General features: G+C 39.9%; 2 protein-coding genes across 2 annotated transcripts in view; both read left to right on the top strand.

The window, feature by feature from the left end:
• Window positions 1-2,153: 2,153 nt before the first annotated feature.
• Window positions 2,154-7,802, top strand: nipal3 (NIPA like domain containing 3). Its single transcript, XM_072364928.1, has 11 exons — window positions 2,154-2,397; window positions 2,674-2,742; window positions 3,156-3,327; window positions 3,517-3,576; window positions 3,755-3,900; window positions 4,738-4,834; window positions 5,001-5,136; window positions 5,285-5,373; window positions 5,538-5,601; window positions 5,798-5,892; window positions 6,079-7,802. Exons 1-11 carry the CDS (start codon window positions 2,362-2,364, stop codon window positions 6,264-6,266), a joined length of 1,152 nt encoding a protein of 383 aa, XP_072221029.1. The 5' UTR covers window positions 2,154-2,361; the 3' UTR covers window positions 6,267-7,802.
• A 774-nt stretch (window positions 7,803-8,576) lies between these two features.
• The window catches only part of rcan3 (regulator of calcineurin 3), a 39,399-nt gene continuing 26,761 nt past the window's right edge, over window positions 8,577-21,214 (top strand). Inside the window, exons 1-2 of the mRNA XM_072365452.1 lie at window positions 8,577-8,848; window positions 9,669-9,925. Of these exons, the coding sequence (XP_072221553.1) occupies window positions 9,722-9,925 (204 nt within the window). The 5' untranslated portion in view covers window positions 8,577-8,848; window positions 9,669-9,721. The remainder of the gene's footprint in view (window positions 8,849-9,668; window positions 9,926-21,214) is intronic.

A 21,214-nucleotide genomic window follows, 5' to 3' on the forward strand; every position in this document is an offset into this window, starting at 1 on the left:
TTGAATTGAATCCAAAACAAACTTTTTCACTGCAAATTAAACTATACAAACTATGTTGACATTAGTTGCAATTTCTTTTATTATTCATCATCTTGTTTTGATGATGCTTTGCAGGTTGTGCATGCACTTTCAGCTCAACAGCATTTTTTAAAATCTTTTTGTCATATTCTTTCACAGTTTTGTAAAATATTTCTGTTTAAGTATTTTAGTTTTCCTTAAGTTCTAGTCTTTTTTGAAAAAAATGCATTTCAGATGTCTTGAAAAGCTCTTTGAAATCTTTGAATCATAATTCTTTGAGTGCAATTACATGAGCATGTGAACATTTTTGCATGTAAACTATATGACATAATAGTCAACTAACTAAGCAAGTTGGATTTGTTTAATTTAATAAAAAAATTTACCACTAGATTTATTTCTACAAAGTATTTTTTTTTTTTCGGAAAAAAAAAATCTTCATGATAGAGATCTTTTTTTGTCATCCTTGTTAAATAATGACTGCTATTAATATAATTTGTTACTCCTAATACAGTGGAAAAATCCTCCCTTCATACAGGTGCATACACCTGTTAACGCCTGGAGGAAAAAGCACCTGTGCATCTAACCTCTTTCACTCAAGCACAGAGTTGTAATCAGTGCCGGTGTAATAAATATCTATGGCTCATAACGCCGCGTCGCATTCCAGAAATACATTGAGGGCATTAAAGCATGAAAAGCTGGGGGAACATAAATGCCTTCCAGTTTAGAAAAAAATGATCTTTCTTCTACCTAATATGCAAGATGCAATAACAACCCACAAAAAAACGTGCAAAAGTTGCCTTAGAAACTAAACTGAATAAAGACAACTGTACATCAGCTGTTGTAAGAAGTAGCTTTAAGACGGAAAACCATCTCTTTCCAAAATTTATTCAGATGTATCTCTTAACGCGGCGCTCTGTGTTGTCAGAAAATGTTCAGTGGGAGTTCAGCTGAGTTCACAGGAAAACAAGTTCCTGCAGCGCTTCAGTCAGAAAACACAAAGGAATATTTCCCCAAAAATGGATTTAATCTCTCATTTTGCCATCACACATCCATGCATTTACATTGTCAGATTTGTACAAGCAAAGTGTGGAGGAAGCTGACAGCCAAACATCAAATTGCTATGAAAATCTTGCACAGGTATGTGTTGGTTTGTATTTCAGCAGCTTCACATTAAACTGCTAGTACTGCAAACCAGATTTGGCCTTTCCCTCCCCTCACTGGTTAGAAAAACGTTCCTGAACTGAGTTTTTTTGGCATTTTGGTTCCTAACATAAAGTTTTCACTGGTGACTTTTTTTTCTGCTGTTGCTGTCACTTTTTTATTTTCATTTCAACTTTTGGTTAAATCTATCCTAAATCAATTTAAAAACAAAGGTATTTATGGATTTCCAATAATCTTTCTAGTAATGCATGGAAACAGTGACTCAGCAGTTTCTCATTTGATTTGTACATGCGTTTGAAGTATGAAGGAAAAAAACGTGTGTTAAACATTGCTCACACCCTTCATTGGGCTATCTTTGGTTTTTCCACTGCTCCCGTGTTAGTAACACTAATGACGAAGTGTGCTATACCTCCTTCATTGCTTCAGTGACAAAAAGAGAATAGAAAACATACCACTGGTGTTAGTCAGGATACTGTAGCGTGATGCCATGATGACAAAGTCATTGACAGTTTTATAGGTGATAAGAGGTTAATTATGATAAGATGTTGCTTGTACATCCATCTTCATTGTTGTGTTGACATTAATATGGCATTATATACGCAGAATATGTATATATCACGACATAGCAATCATTCCTGGATATGTACATGTTGTCTAGCTTTTTACAACAGGGTAATATTTATCATAAAATTCACGAGTGTCTCCTAACCATTAATTAAATACATCGGTCTTCATCTTCAGACGTTAACGTTCCTGCGTCGATTCTAGCTCAATGGCACAATCTAGTGTTTTCTTGCAGTACTGCAGCTAATGCTTTCAACACCAGTGAAAGAAAAAAACGCTTTAAAAGTAAACCTTATAAGAGGAACCTCGACACACACCCATTAACTGTATTGTTGAACTGAATACAAGCAGAGCATTGGTCAATGCTCGTGGTCATGTGATTTGTGCGTCACCGTCTTGCGTCAAGGCGCAGCCAGAGCCAGGTGAATTCAATCCGGAAGTGGGATGCTCTTCCTCCAGAAAATGGTGTCTTCGTTGGTATACGGCTCAAGAAATATCGAAGTATGAGCGATAGATATTTAATTTCAGAGCTGAAGCAGCGTGATAAAATTAAATATCTGGTAATTGAATGTTCGGCTACTGTTTGTGATAAATAAATTGCCCCCGAAGGAGTACAATATGGAGAGCAGCAGGGCTCAAGGGGGGTCTTACACGGTGAGACAATACTTTCACTTTTAGCCGGCTTTTGACACTTTGGTTTAACTTCTCGTTGCTGGTGTTAAAAAGGAAGGAAAAGTCCTACTGTGTTTTTTGATGATTTACAATACAACAGTGCGACTGTAGATACAGAGTATTGTAGGTTACAATTAGACTGATTGTAAACAAGAATGCCAGCACATCCAATGTTATCGTTACTTTTTGCTATATGAAAAAATATTATTGATCTCCATTTTTTTTTCGTAACCTGAGCAAAATAACTTTCTTTTTCAGGACAATCTCATTGGGACTTTACTTGCCATATTTGGAAATTTGCTTGTCAGCATCTCATTAAGCATTCAGGTACTAAACTCTTTCTGGTATTAACACACTTGACACATATTTCTTATACACTTTTGATATCCTTAAAGTGCCTTAACAAATATAGAAGCAGAGTTAGCGTGAGCATCATTACAGCTTTTTCCACACAAAACTATGCAGTTCATGTGGAATTGTTATCTTTTTACCCTCAACTTTCCTTATATGGTGCATTAATGTTAATACTTTGTGTCAGCAGTTTGCCAGAATAACCCCTCAGGTATAGCCCATGTGTACAAGTTCTATTTACAATGTGAAGTTACCATCCCTGTATTCTTTTGTCACATTTGCGTTACTGCTTAACAGTGCTATAAGCCTTCATTTGCTCTAAGCCGTGTGTCCTGCAGTCGATTGTCTGTTTACTCCCTGTGTTTTACCTGCATGCTCTTGACTCGCAGAAATACAGCCATTTGAAGTTGGCAGGAAGAAAGGACCAACGCGCCTTCTACCGCACTAAAACCTGGTGGTCAGGTTTTGTGTTCACCTGTATAGGGGAGGGAGCCAACTTTGTCTCTTACGCTTTTGCCCCCCTTGCACTTGTAGCACCTCTTAATGCGGTATCTGTCCTGAGTGAGTATTTGCCCAAATATTAGCAGCAGCGATGTTTGTAGATGAACACACGATATCTTAACAAGCCATATACTGCTGTAAATGCAAGCAGTTAGTCACTGAAATAATCTCAGCGTTGATATGTAACTGCGGCCTCAAATTTACTCAATTTAACATCTTGTGTTTATACCGTTTCAAAATGTTTTTCAGCCAGCTCAATTTTGGGCTTCTTATTTCTGCGAGAGAAATCTAAACCAAAGGACTTCGCAAGTAAGTGACCGAAGATGTGGAGTTCCACACAGACTCGTGCAAATAACACTGAACTTGTGCCATTTGCGTGCAAATTTCTACAACGCCCTCAGCTGCTTTAAGGACTAAGAATATAAAGCCTTATGAACATATCATCACTGTCACTGAACTAGTTCCGCTTGTTTTCAATCGGTTTCAGAGCACTACTGGCTGACCTTCCTCGGATACATCCTCACTATTGGAGGCACATACCTCTTTGTAGCATTTGGACCAAACTCTCATGAAAAACTCAAAGCGGAGAACATCGTGAAGCACATTGTAGGCTGGCCTGTGCTCTTGTTTCTGGTAAGAAGTTTTGTTTAAAAAAAACCAGAAAGAAATCAAAACGGTCTGTAAATCTGCTCCATCCCGCACTCAGTAAACTGATTTAAAACATCTCACGTTTAGCCGCTAAACTGTTGGTTTCCTTAGCTAGGATATTAATTTTTGAATTGGCTCTATATGAATTAATTGGATTATGATTACAATGAATTGACTTCCAATTGGCTTGAATTGGACTATATTACTTAAGTGCCTCGAGATGACAATTGTTGTAATCTGGCGCTATATAAATAAAATTGAATTGAATTTAATTGAATTTAAATGTGTATGACACTGCTGAGTTGTTTATCAACCAAAGACACATTTTATAACCTGTATAAGAACAAATTCCGAAATGTGTTATAGTTTGTTTTGAATGATCCAAAATGCGATTTGCACGCCTTACCGCACCGTTATTCATTTTATGCCTGTATGACATCTTTCAAAAGAAATTCCGCAGCCCTGCAGGACAAACCGAGTGACTCTCAGAGCTATTTAAATCAACTCAGTGTTATTTCTGATGTTCTATTTTGTAAAGTTGAACATATGAACTAAAGAGGTTGCTTGCAAAGCTTATTCAGCTCTAACTCTCGGAGACTCGACACTAACCAGAATTCCAGCCTCTACCAAAGAAGCAATGACTGCAGGGCAGCTATGTTTCTGGTTGCTTTCTTAATCATGGTGCTGTTTGGGCACAAAACGTTGATACCTGGCACACACACATATTCGTGTGGAGCTGTTGTTGAATTGTGGTGTGCTTAGTATTTTTAGTCTATATGACATTATTTTGATGTTTATTGTTGCTGTTATGCTAACTGACAGGGCCTTGAGATCATCGCGTTCTGCCTGCTTTTATACTTCTACAAACAGCGCGGCGCCGACTACCTCGTTGTTATTCTGCTACTGGTTGCGTTGCTGGGTGAGTCTCCTACAATAAAAGCAGTCAGTGTCGCACTCTCCATAAAGTCAGGCTGTTATCATAACTCCTTAGAATACGTTTCCTTGTGTTGATGCTGCGCTGAAGCTGTTGTGAAGCTTTTTTTTTGTTGCTCATTTCTTTGTTTAACTGTACTGTGTGTGCACAGGCTCTGTCACAGTCATTACAGTAAAGGCAGTTTCAGGCATGTTGGTTCTCACCATCGAGGGCACCATGCAGCTTGACAACGTGATCTTCAGCGCCATGTTTGTGTGCATGGTGGCGTCGGTGATCTTCCAGGCCCGGTGAGTGGCCCAGATGTCGGAGATTTTTACAATAAACACGCCAAGGGATGAATTTTTAGTTTTTTATTGCAACAACCCTGTTTTTTTCTTCTTTAATACCCATTCTGTACACGAAGGCTATCTTGATAGTTTGTTTCTCTCATCCTAGATTTCTCAACCAAGCTTGTAAACTGCATGACTCCTCTATGGTTGCCAGTGTAAACTACATCCTCTCCACCTTCTTTGCGGTGGTAGCTGGTGAGTTATGGCTTTCTTTACCCCGTGGACTCCTCTGTCTGTTTGTTGTTTTCATGTCACAATAAAGCTACTTGAAGTTAAAAGCTCCTGTTTTGCTTCTACGGCATATGTTTGGAGTCAAAACCCGGAAGTCAGCAAAGATTTCCTCTTGTCTCGGTTCCCAGGAGCTGTGTTTTACCTGGAGTTTAGAAATGAAGACGTCCTTCACATCTGCATGTTTGTGTTGGGGTGAGTAAACATTTCCCAGAAGACGTTTGTGTCATGTCACAGTTGGAAAAAAAACAAGGTCGAAATGTTGAGATTAATTAAGCGAGAGTCTGTTTGGTTTGAATTCCCGGTCATAGTGTCTATTAGCTGGCTTCGGGGTCAGCAGTGATTTTATTTTGAGTAAAAGCTGTTACTTATTATGCTGTTGTTTGTACAGATCTGCACTGTGTTTCCTTGGGGTCTTTCTCATCACCAAAACCAGGAAAAGGACAAAGATGTTCGAGCCATATGTCACTATGAACATGGCTAATGGTTTGTATAAGCTTGTGTTAACCACACAGTGTCTGTGTGATTTATGTTTGCAAACCTGCCTTGTCAGTCTTTAAGCTCCCAGTATACTGTAGAACAGGTCGGTTTGCATTATCCATTAATCGCTACAATAACTCATGTGAAGCTGTCCTTCTCTTTACCCTTGTTCCCGATCTGTTGCATGATCAGGTGCCCCAGAAATTCATGATACGGGCCAGGTTGTTCAGCCAGACTACAATGGATCTTTCTCCTACGGGGCGCTTGTCAACAATGATGGAGTGGCTCCTGCTACCATACCAGTCAACCTGCCGCCACCAGCAGTCATTTCCAAAACCACAGATGCATCTAATGGCAAGCCTGACCTAAAGAAAGATTGAAACGAAGTACCTTTTTCAACTCAGTTCAACAGTAAACAACATTCAAGGACCTTAAAATACCATGGTGGTTATCCCTAATTCTTTTTCTTATAAAACCTTCATCATTCTCTGTCCTCGCCTTACACTCCCATCTCCTTTTCACAATGACTCAGCCAAAGCCTGATCTGGAAAAGGTCTCAGTTTTATGATAAGATGTCAACTGTATTAATTACAGAAATGAGTTGGAAAAAAAAGCTGAGGTTAAAACAAAGACTGGGTGCTTCTCATTACACCTACTTCAGCTTCCTCGTATTATCTGTTCTTCCTTGGAAGTTCCACTTTTCCAATCCTCGAAGTGTTCCTGTTCTTAAAGAAAGACATTTTGGACCCTGGAGTCGAGGAGCTCAGAGGAAGAAAACGGCTCTATGCTATGCAGAATTAGTTTATGAACTGGGTTTCTTGTAAATACTGTTTCCCCACACATAGGACACCTTTTGATGTAGCTTTAGAGTGACTTAGAGGAACCATGAATTTCTTGGCGTCTCTGCCTCTGCACCAACTCCCTCACGTCGCCTGGGAGGAGTTCAGACAGGAGCAAAGCGAGTGACGCGTTAGAAAAATGAAAAGCGCTCAGTGTTGCACCCTGAAGCTTCCTGCCGTACACTCCGTGTTATCTTTGATACATACAGTGAGTAGCAACTTCCACAAATATAAAGCAAGTTGTTCCCATTAAGACATTACTGGAGAGATCTGTTCTTCCACTGATGAAATATCTCACGTCAGCCTTGTTACAACAAATGTTGTAATGTAGCTGCAGAGTTTTTAGAGGACACGCCAAGTAACATTTTGCCTTTAAAAATCTGCCTCTACCCCTGTCATGCAGGAAGAGTTTGGACTCACTTTTCTGCCTGGTGTCTGGATTTCTTGGAATTTTTTCTTTTCTTAATTTGACCCAACAGTGCGTGCGTTTGTTTTAATTTATTGTAACATATTTATTCACTTTGACTGCTTTGAATGCATTTCATAATGTAGCTTTACACTGGACTGATTACAGAAAGGTCGTGCATGATGCAAATAGTTATGAGATTTTTTTTAAAGGTAGCTGGATTCTGTTGGTGCCTGTTTGAATGAAGATTACAGTTTGCACTTTTGAAATAACAGCTTTGAACAACTATAAACCGAATGTGCTCTAGAAACTAGAACTTGAGCCACACGGTTAATGTTGCTCGCCTTCTGTTTCTTTCTGGTATAGCTCACTTCCAAAAATGAACTATTTTTCTTTCTACTTTTGCTGCATAAATGGCACATTGAGAACCTTCTCCACACGCAGCACCGCATCTCTTCAGTGTTAAAAGAACTGAGCTACTCAAGGGCTAAATGACTCGGTGCCGGGTTCAGTATGTGGCCTGATGTTTGCTGAAATATGCTGTCTGTAAGTGGCATTGTGGAAATGAACTGAAGTCGGGCTTGTTATTTATTCTACCCTCTCATGACATCAGGAAAGCTTTGCATTGTAAATAGCATGTACTCCCCTGTCATAAATTCATGTCAACCAGTTGTTGAGTCATTTTCAGTTGTGTTTGCACAGCCATTAATTTTCTTTACCTCCGTGGGAGGATTGAGAAAAGATCAGTTCTGCTTCACAAACGTCACATTTTCCCTTCATTCAGAGTGCACAAAAAAAATCCCACAGATCCACATAGCTGTGAAAAACAAAAACAAAACAAAAAAAAGGCTCAAAAGATCAGGTAATAAAAACTGAATTTAGAAGTCTTAAAGGCATAGTATTTTATTACCTCATTTTGCATTGATTGAATGAATAATCAGAGCTTCTACTCAAATGAAAGTACCACAGGTAAATGTCTTGTGTGAGTTAAGTTAATTTTATTTATTATTGTCTCCTAAAGACATATGATGAGCCTCATCAGGTGAAAACACGACGCCACAGGAACAGAAGAAGAATAAAAAACATTTAAGTAGTAAGTAAGTAACCCACTAAACTGCTCTTTAATCGCGTTTTTTAAAGCTTGTCATGTTATACAGCGTGTAAAATCTCACATTTGTTGAGTAAAAGTCTCCCTTTGAGACGAAGTGGATATCAAATAGAATAAAGCTGGAACACTCAACAGCAACAAGTGGCCCCCAGAGAACTGTAGTCCGTGTGGACATATTTATGTCTGCAGACCTCATTATTTTAACACAGCAGGCGAGACAGGTTCTCGGGCGCTCTGGCATGACTCACCAGGCCGTCCGTGTAAAGCAATTAAAACAGTTTGCAGCAGAACCGTGTGTCGCTTTGCTGGTCGATCGCCACCAATCTTGAAGCGGAGCATCCTCCCCTGCTGCAGCCCGATAGGTCGCTGCGGGCCTCCGCCGGCGTTTCATTGGTTTCACCTGCTGGTCCCCGGTGCCTTGTACTAGGCTGCATCAGATAGCGCCCAATAATCCATTGAAAACAAACACCCACGCATCTGAGCGCAAAACAACAACAACAACAGAGCGCCACATTGTGATCTGTTGTGATTCGGCAAAGTCAAGTGACGTTTCAGATTATTGCTCGAGTCAGATGGGTTGCTTCGGACGCCTTCACTGACGACAGTGAGGTGAGTGATAAAAGAGACGAGACGATTTGCATTCGAAAGCCATTAGAGAGGGAAATTAAAACAGTAACTTCATCCGTGTGCACGCCGCCCTGGCTCAATGGAAACTTTGGTGTGAATTAAATCTGCACTGTGGCTTTAAAACGATATTTGGCGCTGAGAATAAACGTATTATACCGAGAGTATTTGAATGCCCGTGTTACGGTATTGGAAGTGCCACTGCATGTATTTAGGCTGCGATGGGTTTTCTCCCAAAACCAAAGGTGTTTTTCCTGCCAAGATCCTCCACAGCCATTTGACAGCGGACATATTACGTCATAATCCACTGTTGCCCTTTTTGATTTTCGTTTGACTAGAAGGACCAGGTTGTTGTACTGATATAAACTCACTCGTTGTTATTTTAAATACCTGCCATCCGCTTGATTTTTTTTTAAATGAGATGTTACTATGTCTAAAATATTTGTAATTATCATTTCTATATAACAACCACTAGATGGCGCCACACCCTTAAAAGAGTATTGGCTTTTTGTGTCACGAGTGGAAGTAAAGGCCTTTTCTGTGATCACCTGCGATCAGTTAACACTTTTTGATTCCTTTTCTGACATAAGAAGTTGTTAGAATTGCAGAACAGTCAGAAATGCGTTTCTAAGGCCAAGAAATGCTTCATTCACATGCAGCTTTTCCATTGATTATGTGAGTAATGTGAATTTTAGAGGGTCTTCTGTGATGATAGAATCTAGTCCTAAAGTTGTGAGTTGTGATCCGTTTGTTGTAAGAAATTTCTATCTCCCAACTAACATTATCTTAATTCACCTTTACCCAGTTCCCAGCTCCTGTGGTCTCCACCTGCCTCAGAGGGCCCTGAAAGGATTGAAGATGCTGCGGGAGAGCTCTAAGGCATGGAGCAATGGCTCAGAAGCCTACAGTAGTGATCCCGATGAGGAGGAGGAAGAGGACATGGTGTTTGGGGAGAGCGATCAGGCTGGCATTGCAGAGGAGATGATGGACCTGAGCGACCTTCCAACAGCGCTCTTTGCGTGCAGTGTCCACGAAGCTGTGTTCGAACAGGACACACACCGGGTGAGATGCTGCAAACTTGACTTCCTGGGTTGTATGTTTGCGATGTGTTTGTGTGAGTATGTGCATCAGTTTACTCACATTTGAGTCATCTCGTTCCGTTTGTGAGACGGTCTAAGATTTAAGGCGCAGCAGCAAATTTCCGGTGTCATTCACAGCTCGAGCTCCTGTCTGTGGAAGTCCAGTCATACTCACACTGTGCTGCTGATTGCTCAACTGCAAAGGCACACATATACAGACACAGATCATACACACCTGATGCAGCTGTTATTTATTTAACAGGTGGCATGAATGTTGGTCAACAGATTACATGATTGGCACAGAATCATGAGCCAAACTCAGCCTTAATCCATGAGTCACCACATGTCATTCGCTCATCATCTCATGCAGTATGTTGTTCATGCCTCATTACGCTCAGGCAGTATATTTACCTACAGGTCCAAAATCCCATACACATACGTGCTCAACACTTAGATTTCTGACCATGTATACACATTTTCTGTGTCTTGAGCATTTCTCACAGCTTGATCAGACCGTTGGAGCAGGAGGGGTTGGGCTCATTGGATCCTTTTTGCTGGAGGAGGATACAAATAGAATACTTTTAATATTCTGCCCTCTTATCTAACTACGCTGTCCTGCAATCCTTTATCCTTCCAGCTGGCACTCTTGCATCTTGCCCCTTTAGCTCTTTCCGTGAGGTCTATCCATCTCTCCCTTTACTGTACTGGCCTCTTAAAGCTATCCAACTCATCTCCAGCATAACAATATTCTCTCCTCTCATGAACAGAATTTACAAACTTGCTAGTTAGGTTTCTCCTCCGTCTTTGTCTCGTATTTTTGATTGACCTTCTCCATGGATAGAAATGCAAAGCAGGGTGGCTATATTTGGCACACACACAAAATCCTGTTAAATGAATCACTCCTGCTTTGTGAGGTTGCCGTTTGTACACCCATTGCTCCTCGCGGTGGAGTCCGCCCCCTTCGCTCTGTTCATTTTGCCTCCTCACTTCATCACGATTTGCGCTCTGGCTTTTAAGTGGAAATGCCACCCACGCACACACACTTCAGTCAGAACATGTCAACAGAGCACTCACTATCTGTTTGAAGAGAACAAGCCTTGCTAAAAATAAAACTTTTATAATTTATTTTGACTTTGAAAATGAGGACAGAAATAGAGGGATGGGGTATGAGATGAAAGACGGGCTTTTTCAGATGTTTTCCGAGCATTGAACAGGGACCTCATGCATGTCTTTTTAACATACACACTTACCCCGAATCAGGAAAAAAAATCTGCGCTTTGAATGATTGTCTACTTCCTCAGTGAAGAACAGGAACACTGCAACCTACATTTTTGTGTCTTTGGGCTCTTGGCTTTCTCCCAATGCCGACATTACCTTCTGTGTCTATTCTCAAAGGCCTGCATGCAGGAGGATGGGCTGTTTCTGTAATCACACTCTTTTAAGAGGAGAGAACAGAAGGAGGGTCAGACAGAAGAAGAAAGAGAGAGAGAGAGAGACATGTGTGTCCATATTTATGAGAAGCTCTTACCATGCTATAAAAGCCTTTTTGCTTTCTTTTGCACAAGTTAAACGTCAGTAAAACTTACCGGCACGCTTTTACGTTGATCTGCTGTTATTTCTACCTTTGACCAGCTTTAAATGTGCTCATTTGTTTCCGGGGAAAGCTCTTCTCAGATTGGATCAGCCGACTAACACAAATGAGTTATTACACATTTACTAATTCAAATTTATTCTCATGATTAAAACAAGGTTGCACTACAGCACTTAATGATTTGACAAATCTTGCATTCGAATGATCTGTTTGCATGTGTTGTGTTTGATGTCTTATTCAGCATGTCGGATAAAGCTGCTGGCTTTTGTTAGCAAAATGTTGAGATTGGATGTTTTTTGAGTTTCTTGATTGCTTTCCCCCCCGAATGCATATCGCAGGAATTAAGGTCGATTGATGTTTTTTTTCTTTTACTTTTTTAGTAAACTGTATTTTCCTTCTGAACAACTTTTTTTCCCTTTTTCTTTTTACTATTTTAGTTCCTATATTCTGATTTGTTTCAGTGTAATTGCCATATAGTGTCCCTTCTGTGAAACATTGCAGCTACTGTAGTGCGCCTTCTAATTTGGACATGAATCATTACAGCATCCACAGAAAATAGCAAAGGAGTGAGGTATGTGCAGACAAAGTAACAGAGGAAAGGGGTTTCTGTGCTTGCCAAGACAAAGGTCAGAGAGGCTATTATAAATCTTTCCACATAGTGCCCAGTGTATGTTGGGCCTAATCAGCACTGTGCAAAGCTTTCATTGCAGCTCCTGCTGCTGTCAGACAGAGCCTTCCTCAATCCACAGTCAGCGCAATCAAACAGCTGCTAGGTCGGTAAAACATGAAGCTTTTTGTCTTTTCTTTTTTCTTTAATCTTGCAGGGACAGGGAAGCCAGTACGGTAGCTTTTTTTTAAAATTAATTTCATAGGATCATTGTAAATGAATGATATCAACTAAAAGTGAAAAATGCCCAAAATTAGTATTTTCACATCAACAAAAGGTTGGTACTAATAAGCCCATAGAGAACTTTGAGAGGACCCAGCTGGCTTTCTCAGCTCATCAGTGCATAAGTGGTACCCCTCCCCCCACCTCATTTCTAGCTGCTGAAAGGAGTTTTTATTCAGCAAACAAGCTTAGATAAACCGCTAGTAAGTAACCTACTCAGCAACAAACGGTTACAAATTAAACTAATCTACAGCCAGTGGAAGGGGCGATTTAAGGGTTTGACCTTAAGGAGTGCTCTGCCTCTAATGAGAAAATGGATCCAGTTGAAAAGTAAAAAAACAACCTCTTATCATCGCTTCCTAAGTTCTTTTCCTCGACCTCGATGAAAAACATCACAGGGTTAATGAAAGTTGGTAGGAAATAAGGACCCTGGAAAAGCCGACCACGCTGCAGCTGTGATGTAAGTTTGCAACACTGAAACTACAGATGTTCAAAAAATGTTCTTCAGATACTTTAATACAATCTATCACATTGTTACATGAAGGTTATGTCTATCTATATATTACATTAGAGATATATATGATATTGCTTTATTATTAAGGTTCATACAGGGAAAATAATTAAGCGTCATAATGAAAGTTGCGGCTGCAAGAATCAGTGAGATGGAATTATCTCCTTTCTTTCATAAAGAATGTTTTGATGTATCCTATTCTAAAGGAGATCTTAAATTAAGCATTTGAGCTCTTTTCCTTAGCATTTTGAGAATTTAAACAGCTCTCATCATAGCTGCTACTCAGATACCTCTGGGTCATTTCACAAATTCATGAAGCTTCCTTAGCAAAAATAGACAATTCAGCCGGAACTTATGACTTGCAAACAGTGCCCTACAAAACTAAGTGTTTATTCCATGCTACACTACAGGTTTCACTCACATTGTTTGAGGAGGATAGCTGGATTAGGTTGCAAATTTGTGGTGGACAGAAAACACAAGAAGAGAAGAAACAGTAAATACATTTATAGCTCGGCACTATCATCTCAAAGTGACAGTTATTCAGCTTAAGTCATGTTTATGACGTTTTGGGTCGTTACTGTGAGTCATAAAGTCTTGTTTCTACAAGTTAATTCCGTGCAACTTGACTGGAGGGCCATATGATTAGTATTGATACAGCTATACAGGTGTAAAGTATATAAGGTGTAAACTTCTTTTTGATTAAAACTTTTCTTTTAATGGAAGCACTAGCACTAAAGGGAGCAGCCCTTACATTGACTTCAATGCAACACTTTCATATTCTCAAGTATGTTGTCTAAATGATTGTATATAGTATCAACATATTTGTAGAAATCTGTAACAGTCTGACTGATGACTGATAAAAGCTGACATTGAATCTGAGCAAACACACAAACACAGTTTTTGTGGGGTTTTTTTATAGGCAGTTTGTATTTTCTTAAGTATGTGCTCCCTTATTGGAGAATGATCTATCTCCACTCTTTTTGTTGTAGCTGCTATGTGACATTTATTTGTGACGTTCTTAGTGTGTCTGGTTCTCTGCAAAGCTGTACATCTGTACACGCATGATTTGTAGTCCTGTTTGACATCTGTATACTTTTCCGGAAATGTTCTCTGATACAGTGCACAATAAAGCAGGCAGTCATGTCAGAAGATTTCATTTGGACTAGCTCTACGCTGGGAAGTAGTTCCAAAACATGGGCCACATTTTGTAAATGGCAATACAAACATTGCTTCCAGGAAAACGTTTATTTAGTAAAGTATGTTCTCTTTTTGAATATTTATTTGATTTAAACGCAGAAGAAACCACAAAGGAAATATGCTGTGGTTCAGACAGAAATCTCTGAACTAAAACTAGTCTAAACAAATGTTTCAATACCAGTGGAGTTGGAGAGCAAATTATATTAGCATTAGCCACTAGATCTTCTCCGTAAAGATTGTCTTCGCTGTTCCTCTTAGCGATGCATTAACAGTGGGCATGATGGAGTGCTGTAAGCATGGTGGACACTTAAGCGTAATGTGTTTGATAGAGTAACTCGTATATATTGGACGCTGAAGTAAGACAACTCCAGTGGAGAGTGCTGCTGAAACATCAGGGACTAAAGATAGCGTCACACAGGATGTGAAAAGTGAGTGTGCGTGTGTATTGTTTGTCCACATGCAGCATAATGTACGTACATACAGTGGGCGGTCATGCATGCGTCCAGTGGTGATATGTTTGCATGTGTCAGACTGCGGTCTATTTTTGGGCGTTGGTCCTCAGGGCTGAATGTGAGGCAGTGGGTGCTTGGTAGACTGAAGGTCAGAGATAATGCAGTCGAGAGTGAGTGAACGCCCCTGGCCTCCTGCTCCTGCAGCAGCGCGAATATTATTCTGGTACACTGACTGGCCCAGTGTGCTTGTTTTGCTTTTATTCATTATACTGAAAAAAATCAGCAAGTTTTGGACAAGCTGACAGCAGTAGAGTGCACAATATGGCTATTTGAGCGGATGCAGTGCTCAAGTATTTGACAAGATGACAACATTTTTGCTTGTGGGGAAGGTTTGAACTGCATTACTCATTGCATTTTGATGAGTATTCCAAGTTTAAGTTAGATTTACCTGTAAAGTTTGAGGCTCTCCTGAGGTTGGAGTTCTACTATCATAACTGTGTTGTAATTATTGCAACACCATGACAAAGTATTTCCAGTGGCAATTTTTTTTTTGCAAAAGACAAATAGAGCGGATCAAGTAACTTTATTTCTCTTTCATCTGGTGCCCTAAACCCAACCAGCCTGCTTCATAGAGAGAAGTCATTTGAAGAGAATAAACTGAATTAATTTATACTAGATTTATAGTAATGCAAATCATTTTTAAAGAATGGACATGAGTGTCTGATTGGCTTGGGAAAAAGTAGACAAGAGCTTCAGCAGACCAGTGTTATGATGTCAGACAGGAGAGCGAGCTAAGTTAAGCTAACTGGGAAGGTGGTAGACAGTAGAGCAGCAGGAATAATTCATACATTCAAGTATGAAGGCAGACATGGGGGCACTGAGCTTCCTTATGGAAACTTACGAAAAAGCACCTTCTGCGATTTGTGTCAGACAAGCTTGGTTTTCTCCTCTTTCCAAAGACGTGACTAAGCTCAAATACCATCTTGAATGAACACGACACAGTGGCGCTTAAATGATGCCAAAGATATATTGTTGCAATGCAAACTGTTACTTGCAGCTGACTGAATGGAGAGGCTCTGGATCACGTTATCAAACAGCTGAGAAAAAATCTGTGACAGCATCTACAGTATATTACATGCTGTTGTTTGTCAGCTTGTAGACATTGTGTGTCATACCCAAAGCCCCTTCTGCTTCCTGGACTCTTTCTTTCTCTTTTTGTCCCACTCTTGCTGCTGCGTTGGAAAAACACAGGTGTAAATAATTGAGTTAGGGATTGCTGAATTCCATTTAGCTCGCTCAGTTTCAGAGTCCTGATATTGTGTAAGCTGACTCACTGGCACACTGCTGTGGCTTACTGGGCCACTTAAGCAGACATCAGTGACGTTATTAGCAACACTGGTGCTTCTATGTCAATAAGTCTGCTGGGGAAAAAGAAAAAGCTTAATTCTTATTTGTACAAAGAGTCCAGTGACCTCAGTCGTTTCTAATTTACCCATCTCCAGCTATCATCCAATTGAGCATAATTTGAAAGCACCTGTGTCTTTGCAGACCAACAGTGCTCTTATTGTGTGACCATAGTGCAGATTCTTCCAGGTTTTATTTTAGCAGAGATCTGTATATTATATATAATCAAACTTATATTATATATATATATTATATATATATTTTAGTTTTTTATCTCTGGCAGGTAGATTAAACAAATAAATGCAGGATGTCACTTTGTGCACTCATAACTTGCAGTGAGCGTCTTTAACTGTTTACTTACTTTGCTGTATTATTTTCTTCTTCTTTTCACAAGTTTTTTGTATTAATACACTTTGCCCTGAAACTTTCTTGGCATATTCTGCAGTGTAAGAACACAAAGGTCCACGTCAGACAGACTGGGCCTTTTGTTGAGTTTACAAAGACAGTTTCCCAGCATAAGTCTGTTTGAACATTCGTGAATAGAGCTGGAATCTCTGCAGTAAATTCACAGGGTAAGTGCATGTTGAAATTGGTTAGTGCTGTATTTTATATACTGCTTGGCTGTATGTTGCTTTTTTTTGTCTCTCTAGTGTTCATGTGAGTTTTCTTTTGTTTGGGAGACATATGCAGCTGTACAGTACTTATATCTTCACTGCAGTATTATTAGCTATTCATTTTTACATGCTTAATTACCCGACACGCAGCTTGTCAGATGTGGTTACATAAGTCTATGCTGTCATATTTCTAAACCTTAAATATAGCATCCTTATATATAACCCCATTACATTAAACCTGTTTTGTTTAGCTGGTTTTACAAAGCGCCTCCCCCACACCTTCAGATGACGGCTTATAGGGCCATTTTCTTTTTTCCATTTGATGTGTGATTATGACCGGTTTTGTTTACGGTTGCTTTGATTTGAAAAAAAAAGAAAAAATGTCTTGTCTTCCACAGACGCTTCTCACCTCAGCCCTCGCCTACTTCACAAGGGCTGATTATGAAACGAGATTAAGGATGCTGTGTAAGCAACTGAGGTATTTGTTCTCTATCATGCTGCTGTGATTCTATTTAAATCAAAATTATTTTCTGGTTCAATCAAAATCTAAAAAGGGAAATGTTCTGTGGGCGTTTTCAAGAATAGAAAACAGCCAAGTATGATCTCTTTTTAGCTGATGCCAAGAATAAACGGGTCCTTATGAATTGAGGCATAAATGCAGTTGTGGAGTCCATGAAATTGAAAAATGCTGCGCAAATGATTGCTTCTAGGGATGAAAGTGTAAAATTAAAGATTCTAAATAAGCTTCTAGACAACAGAAAGTTTTGTTCAGCTGTGAGCAGTGAATAGAAAATATATACATTTCGGAGCTGCCTGCCTTGCTCTATTTTACAACTACAGTTCAAAAAATGATGGGACGCTATGTACAATCCTTCCATTTTTTTTTATACCAGTTTAATCCAACTCAGGGTTGTAGGGGAGCTAAAGCCTATCCCATCTGACAGTGGGTGGCAGATGGGGTACACCTAGGACAGGTTGCCAGTCCATCACAGGGTCACACAGGGGCAAACAAACATGTTTTTGGACGGCGGGAGGAAGCCGCAGTACCTGGAGAAAACCCATGCATACACGGGGAGAACATGTAATCTCCACACAGAAAGGTGGTGCTAACCACCACATCACCATGCAGCCATGTAAAATGTTTACAAAAAAACACAATGCAATTTACAGATATCTTAAACTAATACTTTATTCACATGACAACATACAAAATGTTTAAAGTTAGACATATTACTGTTTCATGAAAACCTGTTTCAAAATAGTTTGAACAGGGTGGATGTTACCACTGTTTAGTATCCCATCTATGTTTAACAACAGTCTCTAAACATCTGGGAACTAAGAAGACTGGTTGCAGGATTTCTGGGAGATGAATTCAGTCCCATCCTTGTCTGATATAGTATTCTGGCTGCTCTGCAGTCCTGGGTTTTCTTTGTCATATTCTGTTTAGTATAAGTGTTTCGCTTGTGAAACGTCTAAACTGCAGGCAGGCCATCCCCACACCCAAATTCTGCCACTACGTGGTCATGCTATTGTAATAGACACAGTGCAGAATTTGGTTGAACACTGTCTTGCTGAAATGCAAGGCTTTCCCTTTCTGGATGTGTGTGCATGTTGCTCTAAAACCTGTATTTACCTTCCGGCCTTGATGGTGCCAAATGCACAAGCTGCAGATCCACAGGCACTAATACACCCTCATACCATCAAGATGCTTTTAAACTGAGTATTGATCATAAGCTTGATGGTTCCTGTCCTCTTTAGTTCAGAAGTTGTGGAGTCCATGACTTAATCTGACCACAGAACAGTTTTCCACTTCCACTCAGTCCATTTTCAATAAGCTTTGGCCCAGGAAAGATCTTGTTCAAATTTGACTTCTACTTTGAATGATATAGCCTAAGCCTGACATTTTTGGATGACAGTTTGAACTGTGAACACAGAAAATTGCTTCTGAAAGTGTTGCAGCTTTTTTTTTTATTATTATTTTTTTTTCCTGTGCTATCTTTTGGCTCAAAGATTACAGGCCTCCAATAGTGCAGCATTCCAGCAGTCGTGTTGCTGCCGTCAAATTCAAGACAAGTTCAAAATTTTCATGGAATAGTGTAATGTCTCTCTTTTGACATTTAATTTTTTGTTGTGAATAAAATAAACATTTATGAAATTTGAAAATCATTACATTCAGTTGTTCTTACATTTTGCCCAGCATCACAACTCTTGGAATTGGGGTTGTAAAAGGAAAGTTTGGACTGTATTGCGCATCCTGAGTTAGTTCCATGCGACAAGCCTTTGCAGATATCCCCCTATAGCTTGTCTTTCACCTGTCTGTTAACATAACCTTGTTGGTGAGTTAACGTTGTCTGGCAGCTAAGACTGCAGTATCAGCTCTGAGTTTGTTTTCCCGAAGCTTCTTATTGAGAGAAGGGTGTGGAGCACGGCATTTAAAATCAATTTTTCCCACTTCTAGTCTTTTACAGGAAAGGACTATTAATGGGGTTTTTTTTTCTGTCTTGGTTCTTGTTTTTTTTTTTTTTTTTTCACCACTGTGAGTCTTTTTGAAAATGAAAAACCAATCATATATGTGACAGTCCCCGATTCCGTTTTGTTTATTTCTCCACAAATCTTTGTTAATTTTCCTCCACGAGGGCTTTTCTTCATTGCCATTCAAGTCTGTCTCTGAATACATTTCAGCAGTCTGACTCACCGGATGTCATTTCTTTTTTGAAGCCATTGCCATTTTAATAGGCATTCTACTCCTCATCTTCTGTCTGCAGCTTGCCATTTTAAAAACTTCCTCTCTTTCAGGAAACAGCAACTCAGGCGCACCCGCTTGCGTCTTTGGCTGTAATCATTGTAAAGATCTACAAAATAGGTTGAAAATGTTTAAAGACAGGAGTATTTTTTTCCATATTACACAGATTGCAGTGGGTCCTGCCTAGGGTGACCAGATGTCCCGCACAGTCCCGCATTTTCATTACTTTTCACACGTCCCGCAAATTGAGACATTGTCCCGCATTGTTATTGACAGTCAGACTCCAGTTTTGAAATGCGTGTTTTATAATCTGGAACTTATCAAATGGCTGTGTGGAGAAAGCAGTGAGGGCTGTCATCAGTGGGGCGGGGCGGGCTGTTTAATCATGTCAATCAAACGGGAACGCATACGAAGGTTAAGGGCGCGCCCACCAACAAAAAACAATGCAAATCAGGTCAGAACGGCACCGACATGCAGCACAAGATATGGTCAGAAAGGGAGGAAAGCACGATACAACTGAGAAAAGAAAATGTGGCTACAACAAAGACTGGGAAACCATCTACCCTGCAGTGCAAGCCGAGTCAGATAAAGTTAGAGAAAATACAGGAAAGCCATACCCTTATTAAAGCACTATGATTGAAGGAACAATTGTAGTCCTGACTGTCTATTCCGTTGGAATCTGGACACCGTAGTCCTGGCAGATCACTCCCCTGTGCTGACATGTTATAGAGATTGATCAGGCAATGCTAGATTAGACTCTCACTCCCGCCGTTATCATGCTTTTGACGGCCTGTATAAAAAAACATATTCTTAAATGTGTTATTTGAGCCATTTAATGGCTTCATTCACAGAGCTGAATTCTGACTTCTGCTCTTTCTCGTGCAGTCTTTTCTTTCGCCACCACAGCAGCTGATTGCACAGGGGCTGGAATACCTGTCCTGCTCAGATTTATCCACTGCATTACTGGCATAGGAGCCATCTGGGTTGGATGTTGATTAACATAAGTGATCAATCTATCCAGGAGGTTTCTTTTGTCCAGTGTAATGGCCATTGATTGGCTTTGTGTTTCTCATCAACGTTATTTTCTTCATTTTGAAAGGAACATATTTGAAAGAATGACTTTTTCTGTGCTCGAGAGCATAGCTTAGCATTTCTACCAACTCAAAAACTCCAAGAGAACACAACGATGTCACTTCGTTTGGAGAGGTCTCGATCTAAATATTTTTTATTCAGCGAGTCCTTCAGATTTACAGTGTGCTGTTATGTCACAGTGCCAGCTCAGAGTAGAATGACCAAACCTCTTAATGGCCAAATACAACTTCAAATTATGTTCCATTCACTGTACCTTGGAAGTGGGAAGTCAAAATTTGTGGGAGACCACACACAACGCAGCCACATAGACCGAAAGTGGAAACAGCTAAGGGTGAGGGCCGCCAGCTTAACTTGATATAACTTGTGGTATTCTATCAAAAGCATGTCACAGGTATTTCGTTAAGGCCTCAGGAGTTGTGCCAACTTGTGAAAAAAGTGAATGACATGTCTCCTTTTAGAAAAAATAAAATTCGTCAAATTCCAGCATTTCTCTCTGTTAAGTTGGTTTACTCATGTTGGTGTCTGGTGGACTTCTTTCTTTTGTTGCTTTTGGATGTCTGGAGGAGATTGGAAAGTGATAATGTTAATTCCTTTTTATGTAGCGTGCATATGGGCCAAAGTCACCCTAAAATATTGTAATCTCTTTGTTCCATCTTACTGCTTGTGCTCATCTTAGTTGCCAGAGGATCCCTTGGCTTTCAATTAGAGCTGTTTGAAGTGAAAGAATAGAGAGCTTTCTTATCCTCTGCGAGAGTCTTATGACTTCTTTCTTCTTTGTT

This window comes from Leuresthes tenuis, unplaced genomic scaffold (assembly GCF_036924035.1).
Source record: "Leuresthes tenuis unplaced genomic scaffold, fLeuTen1.0.hap1 SCAF_15, whole genome shotgun sequence".
Classification (NCBI taxonomy): Eukaryota; Metazoa; Chordata; class Actinopteri; order Atheriniformes; family Atherinopsidae; genus Leuresthes; species Leuresthes tenuis.